Genomic DNA, 9,339 nt, shown 5'->3' with positions numbered 1-9,339 from the left:
TATGATGTAGCAATTGCATTACTAGGTATTTACCCAAAAACCCAAAAAATGCTGTTTTGAAGGGATATGTGCATCCCATGTTTATTGCAGCATTATTTGCAGTAGCCAAATTATGGAAGCAGTCCAAGTGTCCATTGATTGATGAATGGATAAAAAAGATGTGGTGTATATGTATAAATGGAATATTACTCAACCATAAATAAGAATAAAATATTGCCATTTACAAAAACATGAATGGAGCTAGAGAGTATATAACCTAAACAAAATAAGTCAGAGAAAGATCAATACCATATGATTTCACTCATATGTGGAATTTAAGAAACAACAAATGAGCAAAGGAAAAAAAAGAGAGAAAGACAAATGAAACAGATTCTTTTTTTAAAAAAAGATTTTATTTATTTATTTGAGAGAGAATGTATGAGTGGGATTGGGGAGAGGAGCAGAGGCAAGGGGACAAGCAGACTGCCCACTGAGTGGGGAGCCTGACGTGGGGTTTAATCCAGAAGCCTGAGCTGAAGTCAGATGCTTAACCAATTGATCTACCCAGGCCCCCCCCCGCCCCCCTCGCCCCCCCCCCCCCGAAAACAGATTAACTATAGAGAACAAACTTGTTACCTGAAGGGAGGTAGGAGGAGGATGAGTGAAATAGGTGATGGGGATTAATCATTACCTGTTGCAATGAGCACTAATATATGGAATTGTTGAATCACTGTATTGTATACCTGAAACTAAGATAATAATGTATGTTAACAATGCTGGAATTAAAAATAAAAAAAAAAACTAATTAAAAAAAGAAGACCTGAAGAGTTTTATGCATTGTAAAGCCAAATTATTTTAGCAAAGATCTCAGCAGTAACACTGAGTCTGGGAAGAGTGATAAAGGTAGACTCAATGAGGCTGGGTCTTGCTCTAGCATTGGGCAGAGGGAGTCTCACATTTAATTTGGAGATTTCATTCACTCAGCTACTTTTCATTGATGTGCACTGTTAGTTTTGCAATCCTGGAAAAGAAAAACACCTTACAATTCTTTTTAAAGCTTTTATTTATTTATTATTTGAGAGAGAGAGAGAGAGAGACAGATAAAGATACATATTGAGAGAATGAGTGGGAGGAGGGGAAGAGGGAGAAGCAGACTCCCAGTGGAGCAGGGAGCCCGACATGGGACTCGATCCCAGGACTCTGGGATCATGACCTGAGCTTAAGGCAGACGCTTAACCAACTGAGCCACCAGGACTCCCAATTTTTTTAATCAAAAAGTTTTTTTTGAAATTCATAGGAAAAAACGTCTCCCCATCTATGTTTTGCCATGCACCTACCTTCCCCCTCACATATTTCACATATGTAAACCAAGCATGGAATTCATGTTATCAAAAGTGGGTTCTGGGCCTGGGGTCTGTTAGGAACAAGAAGATGATAATACCCTGGGGTTTTATGAAGAAAAATGAAATTATTAAGACTTGTCAAGAGAAGTATGGTCAACATCTATAATCGTTATAAATCCAGATTTCAAATACTGTTCTTTCCCATAGTTAAGTTGTTAGAAACTCCTTGTTTATGATTACCTAAAACATTCGTTGATAAAATTGAAGACTAGAACTCAATATTTTCCCTCACAGTTGTTCCCAATGTACCGGTTATTTTATACCTCCACTGACCTGTTTTATCTCTGCCTCCTGAATCCCCACAATGTACTACTCTTCATCTTTGTTTCACTGTCCTCTTCTTTCTTAAAAAATATTTTATTTTTTACTTTATTATTATTATTTTAAAGAGAAAAAGAGCATGAGTGCTGGGGGGAGGGGCACAGAGAGAGAGAGAATCTTAAGCAGGCTCCATGCCTAACTCAGAGCCCTAAGTGGAGCTGACATCAAGAGTTGAATGCTTAACCAAGGTGCCCCAAAGATTTTATTTTTAAGTAATCTTTACACCCAACGTGGGATGAAGATTTCATATAAAAGGACCACTTTGAACTAAAGCTAGCCCAAACAATAATAAATTTAACTACCATAAGATGCTCGAACTCACGACCCTGAGATCAAGAGTCACATGCTCTACTAACTGAGCCAGCCAACTAGCCCTCACTGTCCTTTTCTACTTCTCAAACAGCTTTTCCCACCATAGTTCATGAAACTATGTGTACTATCTTAGTCTGCTAGGGCTGCCATAACAGAATGCCATAGAATGGGTATTTAGCAACAGAAATGTGTTTTCTCACAGTTCTGGAACCTGGAAGTCCAAGATCAAGGTGCCTGATGGGTTGGTTTCTCTCTTGGCTTGTAGATGGCTGTCTTCTCACTGTGTCCTCACATGGCCTTTTCTCTGTGCATGAGCATCTCTGGTATCTCTCCCTCTTCTTATAAGTAGTCTCTGCAGTGGTCAGTGGAGACCTGCTTGCATGCAGGAGAAAAGTCTCATTGGTAGTCAAGGCACTAGTTAAGCAGATGAAGTAGTGGCTCTGTCTACAGTGGCTACCTGTATGACTCAGGAGTAACCAAGGCTAAAGGAAAGATCCTGGTGTTGATGGGGTTCTCACTTCTCTACTAGTTTGTTACTAGACACAACACTGAAACTTAAGTGCATAGAATTGACTTAATCATGCTTCTTGATTTACTGTACACTACCTTCATTAGTTGACACTCTTGGTTTTTTATTTTTTCTTACATCATTTATTCCTATTTCTACTTTCATTCTCTCCTCCTCAATAGTTAGTATCTCTAATGCACTTAACATGGCTCCTTAGAAATGTATATACTTTGAAAGACATAGTGTTTTGTGTATGTTTTAAATGGGATCCTGTAAACACCGCTTTTATTAATCAACAAAAGGACATGGTGTTGAGAAAGTTCGTTCTCTAAAATCAAAGACTGTCAGAACCTTTAGTGTTTGAAATTTTATCAATAAGACTGAGTCTACGGCCATACCACCCTGAACACACCCAATCTCGTCTGAAATTTTATCAATAAGACTGAAACATTCTACTTTTCCCTGAAGGATCTGAGTAATTCCAATGCAGAGAAGCAGCCAGGTATGCAACTTCAGGTAAGAGTTTTCTGAAAACAATAGTCTGTATTTATTTTAACTGAGTAGTTTCCAAGGAAATAGGACCTCTAGTCTGGTTGTTGGCCGAGGCCTGATGTTAACAACTTTACATACAGTTTTGCTTTAGTTGAGACCCTCAAAACATTACTTCATTTAAACTCTACCGAATGTCTACTTTCCCCCAACATTCTATAATAATCCTGTCCTACCCTGTGTTTGGTTGAACACCCACGTTTCCTCTGACGAACAGTCTCCCTTGTTGCAGCAAGTTCGTAAACTTGGCTTTGTTGAACTATGGATTTGTCCCTGACAGTTTTTATCAGATAGGCTTTATAAAAATACACATGCATGATATTACTGAAGATCTCATTCTTTTTTCTTTAAAAAAAAAACACAAGTGGTTTTTGTTTTGTTTTGTTTTTTTAAAGATCTATCCATGTTGTTATGTGTAAGTCTAATTCATTGCTTCTAATGGCTCGATAGAGTTTCATCTTAAAAACACACCCACATGCCCACACCATATTTATTTTATATATTTCCCAGTATAAACATCATAGTTGCCTCCAATCTCTTTGTACTACAAACAATGCATTTCTTCTTGAATTTCCTCTTATGGAACTGCTTGAGAATTTTCTGGGATACATTTTCTGAAGTAGCACTGCTGAGTTCCAAGGTGTACTGCCAGAATTTTGCTAAGTACTACCGGAATAGTAGCTCCAATTTATATACTTGCCAGCACTAGGTATTATTATCTGTTTTCAAATATTATCCAATTTGATAGGTATAAAGTTATAGTCCATTTTTGCTCCGATATGTATTTCTCTGAGCACAAGTGAAGCCAAGAATCTTGTCTATGTCGATCATGTATTTATTTTATTTCCATGATTTTCCTATCAACATTCTCTCTCCCTTTAAAAAACTGGGCTTTTCTGTCTTTATACAAATAAAGCATAACAGCTAGTCTTTGCCTTGTTATAATTTAAGCAGAAATAATTTATAATTAAGCAGAAATTCGAGAACAATAGAGTGCTATACTATGTGGTACTTTCTGAAAGTGTAAAAGATAATCCCTTGAGACTAGCACCATTATGGGTTGTTTTTAGAGGCAACTGGGAGAGATTTGGAAGTATAGAGAAGAGGTAAGTGATGGAGGAGAGACAACATTCCATACTGTGGCAGGCAGCAGGGACAAATGCCAGAGGAAGAAAGGTAAGTGGTAGTCCAGAAAAAGCAGGAAGACCAGAGTCAATGGAGGGTATGTTTCGGGTAGTGGTAATTAAATTTGGATAAATAAGATTTAATTGGTAGGAGGGACTAGTAGGTCCCTGAGTAGAGTAACATGGTCAAAAGGGGTTGCTATGATTTGAATGTGGTGTTCCCCTCCCCTGCCCCAACTGACATATAGAAATTCTAACTCCAAAGATGAAAGTCTTAGGAGGTGGGACCTCTGGCAGGTGCTCTGTCCTCACGAATGAGATTAGTGCCTTGGTAAAAGAGGCTTCAGGGGCATTCCTTGCCCTTTCCACCATGTGAGAACACAGTGAGAAGGAGTCTGCTATGAACCAGTAGGAAGGCCCTAACTTTATCATATTGGGCCATGATCCTGGACTTCCCAGCCTCCAGAACTGTGAGAAACAAATTTCTGTTGTTTATAAGCTACCCAGTCTGTGGTATTTTGTTGTGACAGCCTGAATGGACTGACAGCGGTAGTTTAGAAAGATCTGATTTTTCTCTTGACAAAAGGATTGAGAAGGTATTCAGTGATTAGTAGAGATTGTAAGTAAAAAGTGAATGTTTATTTGAATTGAACAGAAAATATGTACCAAGGTGTAGTGTTGGAACTGAAAAAGAAAGGACAATTAGAAATATTTAAGAAAGAAAAAAGGATTTGGTGGTACTAAATAAGCAATGGAAAGGCATTCCGGTTACTGGGAAAATGGAGATGATATTATCTAAAATAGGAATAGTCTGGGAGGGAATATAAGCAACAGGGGAAGAACATAAATTGCAAAGGTGTGATATTTTAATTTCTTTATAGGATGTAGGGCGAGAACATATTATTCACATATTCAAGATTTTTTCCGTTACTTTTTCCCTATTATTAGCCTTTTTTCTACATTTTCTGTCTTTTCTAATCATTCTTTCCACACACAAACTCCCATTAATCTAGCAAACACCAGTTAACAAATCCTCTCCATTCCCTCAACTCCTGAAAAACACTAACCTTTTGTAAAACTTGCCATGTTTTTATGATACTCAAACACTATACTCAAAAACGGTGACTCAACCAAATGATACATTTTATTATAGCGATCGATTTATGCATGGTTTGCTGAATGCATCTATATTGTAGTCTTTTTGGCTAATATGAATTGTTAAAACCCTCTCAGCAAAGTGTTGTTACAATGACCATCTTCTGGGACTTGGGAATAGCCTTATTATACAGAACTTAATGTTATACACTAATGGCATTTATTAGAATGGAATTCTATATGTATTATTACTTCCGACATCAGCCTGGCTTTTTTAGTCTCCTCACAGCATGAGACTTTAGTAATTATGCTAATGTTAGCTGATTCATGAGGACAACTTCCTAAAGTGCACTTAATTAACTTGGAGATTTTGTAAACAGCTGTACATGTAGGTTCTGCAAATAGTAGGGATATGTCAATCTGACATGTGTATAGTCTGCCTTCCTAACCTCATCACTTTTTACTAAAGCTGCAAACAATAAGAAGCTCAGGTCTGGCACCGTTTGAAGCAAATGCTTGAGGAAGACCCTGAGAAATGTCACTTTAGCCTATAAAAAGATGGGTACCATTGGATTCCTCCAGTCTGAGTCTGTGGAGCCAGATGAGTTAGGTAGATTGCTGCCTTTCAAGTTGGTAGAGCGAAAATATAAGTTTGTTTCTTTAGCAAAGGGAATGATTTTTTCCAACATGTTGCTACAATATGTTTTTCCCCCATGTGTTTGTTGGGACCATTGACCAATATTCCTCTTTAGGGGAGTTTTCTGCAAGTCAGATTTCACATCCATAGACTCCATTATCTCTGCTTCCCTTCAGTCCCAGCTGCTGGGTTGATTTGATAGTTGAGTGACTCAGCACCCTTGTTTGAATGGAAATCACCTGATATTTTACTTTCGACATTTTATTAAAATCTCATAATTCCCTACACGTGAGAAGTAATATTCATACACAAAGGACGTTTAACCAAGACTAGCAGTGCCGTGCAAGACTTTAACACACACACACAAACTGAAAAGGTAAGTGAATCACTTCAGGGCCAAGACCAAACTAATAAAAATGGATGGAAGAAACATCAAGGAAGAATGGAAGAAAAAACCCTACTATATAAAATTAGGAGAAATACCAATTGCACAAAGCTAATGACAACAGAGAATAGGGATGGTTTTGAAATAATCTTCTTACTACTGTATAAGATCATACTCTCAGATAAGTCCTAGAAACTAAGCTAGGGATTTGTCTGTGGTTTCTCAAGGGTCCCGGCAAGGTCTTTCCCCTCATTAATTTAAGCTATAATCCTGGGTACAATCTCTTTGGGAATTAGCTAGATTACATCTAAAGATAATCAAACATTTATTGCTTAGCCTTTTGTTTGACTTCAATCATCAGAACCTCTTCCCCGGTCTCTGCAGAAGGAGCCATGCTGATGATGAGGGATTGACGAGTAGTTCCTCTGGGTAAAGCTGCCCTTCTAATTGACTGGGGCATTTCCTCTGCTGTAATAGAATTTGCTCTACATTCAGAGCTGTCCTGTGTTTTCTCTGATGGCTCTCTTCCTTTATTTTCATATTCTCTTCCTTTACCCTCTCCTTCTTCGGAATTTTCACTTGTTTTCTGGAAGAAGCAGTTAACAAAGAATTGGTTTTGAGATAATAATAAAGGACATTGGAGCCTTTTGATTAATATACAATGGCTAAGGATCACTACCTAAGACAAAGACTGTCTGAATTAAGTCAATGTGGGAATCATGTCTGTCTTGCATTTTACTATCATTTGACAGCTTTCTAATGTACTGAAGAATGAGGCTGAGTGGTCACATTTGACTTAGCATAATTCTGGATTGCATTTTTGTCCCTGACAAGGAATTCTTTTCCCATTGGTCCTCATACTCTCTGAATTATTAGACTTAGTGCTCAGGATTCCTTGCTTTTGCTTTAAAAATATGTACTTATTTATTTTATGAAGATGAAATTTTAAATATTTATTTTCTAATAAAAAAAGTGTTAACCAAATGCCATAAAAATACTACAGAAAGTATGGTTTTCCTGGTGCATAAGCTCCTGGAGAACCTCTGAGAAAAACTCAACTCTCTTTCCTCATATAATCTTTTCCATTTGTCCCACGGGTGCTTGAACTATATGGTTTTAGAAACTACTATGTTTAGTATCATCTGTAGAAATTTCATAGCAAAAAACATACTATGCTCTTTACTGATGATGCTTCAGGTCAGTTTAAGAGAGGTTTGTACAAGGTATGAATGTGCACATGTAAAGCTGAGAAACTTATTTAACACAATGACCTATATTTCTTTGCCCCATTAGTCTTTTACATAAATTATTATTTCTCTGCTGATTAAATGAGGCATTTGGTTTATACTGTATTCTTAATTTTCACCGTAGTATTTGTGTGTGAAAAGGAAGAGGCAAGTTTTAGTCTCTTGAGTGTGACTGATTTATAACATTTGCTTAACAATCTTCTGAGAGATCCACAGCCACCCATTTCTTACAGTTTTGGAGATAACATGAATAGATTCAGAAAACCTGAATCCCCGCTCTGTTTTTAATATCTGCACTCATAGGCTTATGATAAGAATCAAAGAAATATGAAAATCAAGAGAGAAAAACCATAACATTTGAGTATCTTGAAATTTCTAGGAATTGGGAGGCAGCTCAGTGAGGCCTAGCAGTCTGAGTACCTGGGTAATAGTTTTTGCTCTGTCACTTTTTGTGATCTTATCCAAATAAGTTGATCTGGAGCTCAGTTTCTTCATCTATAACAAGAAGGGCTTGGATGAAATCTACGAAGTTATTTTTGGCTATTAACATTTGTGATATATAAGTGATTGAATATTTGTGAAAATGTTTATTTGCTCATTGGTAAAATGTGTTATATATTTACAGGTGTATATGTATGCTTATACATATGCAATTGATTCTCATTATTCTGGTAGTTTCGTTATATAAAGCTGCCACAAACACAGCATTAGCAAATACTGAACCATTGCTCCTAGGGATAATGCAGGATTTGGTTCCTATGAGCCTCTGGCCAAATTTTTGTCAACAAATCAATACATAATCTTGTTTTATGTGTATTTCTGTTTAAAGACATTTATTTAATATATATTGTTGATTCATTATATTGAACTCATGGCCAATAACACTAACTCATGCTTGAATGAAGCTTATCTAACACATGTCTTTTCTCTGTAAGGCACATCAGAGCATTTTTGTGCTTAAGAACACTAGACAGCACTTCAGCTCTATGCAGTACAAAAATGAGAAAAACATAGCACTTAAATAGACCATGAAAAGTCACTTGTTTACAGTGTGAGAACTGAAATAAGAAGGTAGAGTGTCTTCTTGTTCAACTTCAGCTGGGAACATGTGCATTGGGCAACTTAAATTTGTCATTGTTCTGCACATATGTATGTTTGTGAATGACCACGTTGAGCACTGATTTTGGGTTCATAAAGAAATTTCTGTGAGTAGGTAGATATGCAAATATACAGAATATACAAATAATGAGAGTTGAATGTATTTGTATATACACATGTATTAAAAGCATCTATAATAAACCATGAGGATTAAATGTAATGCAATATGAGGAAACAGTTTAGATAACAATAAATGCTATACATAAAGTAGTAATTATTCACATTAGATGAATTCAATCTATCCCAGTGTCTGAAATGGAATTAAAGTAGGAGCTTGTCTGGGTATACTTAGTCCAGTGGTTTGTTACAGCCCTCCATCCACTCTGTCTTATTACCTGAATGGCTTGTTCTCTCTTCAATTTGAGTAGTCTTGTAAGTCCGGCTTTTCCTGTGCCTCCCAGGAGGGCTTTAAACATTTTAGGTGTCTCTTGTTTTGGTGGGAAGAGAAAGGCAAGTCCTTTTCTTGGAGGAGTTGCCTCTGTGGCTGGAGCCTTCTTCTTCAGAAGCACACTGTGGATAGAAGAGAAAGGCTAATTTAGATAGTACCATAAGAATTCTGGAAAAACCTACCAGAGACACTAACATTTCTCCAAATCTGTGAAGTTTTCAATGGATACTTGC

The 9,339-nt window shown here is 37.0% G+C and overlaps 1 protein-coding gene across 2 annotated transcripts in view; it reads right to left on the bottom strand.

Annotated features, from left to right (window-relative positions):
* Positions 1-6,638: 6,638 nt before the first annotated feature.
* The window catches only part of CNGB3 (cyclic nucleotide gated channel subunit beta 3), a 132,268-nt gene continuing 129,567 nt past the window's right edge, over positions 6,639-9,339 (bottom strand). The window contains exons 17-19 of one of the 2 annotated variants that reach the window (XM_087864417.1): positions 9,054-9,228; positions 7,981-8,055; positions 6,639-6,899 (exon numbers count right to left, since the gene is read on the bottom strand). In XM_087864417.1, coding sequence (XP_087720543.1) covers positions 6,639-6,899; positions 7,981-8,055; positions 9,054-9,228 — 511 coding nt within the window. The remainder of the gene's footprint in view (positions 6,900-7,980; positions 8,056-9,053; positions 9,229-9,339) is intronic. The other variant, XM_045805641.1, reaches the window with a different exon arrangement.

This window comes from Ursus americanus, chromosome 9, assembly GCF_024610735.1.
Source record: "Ursus americanus isolate L20-20 chromosome 9, mUrsAme1.1.p, whole genome shotgun sequence".
Classification (NCBI taxonomy): Eukaryota; Metazoa; Chordata; class Mammalia; order Carnivora; family Ursidae; genus Ursus; species Ursus americanus.
Note: the sequence above shows the minus strand (reverse complement) of the source record. Positions and strands in the feature narration are given on the sequence as shown.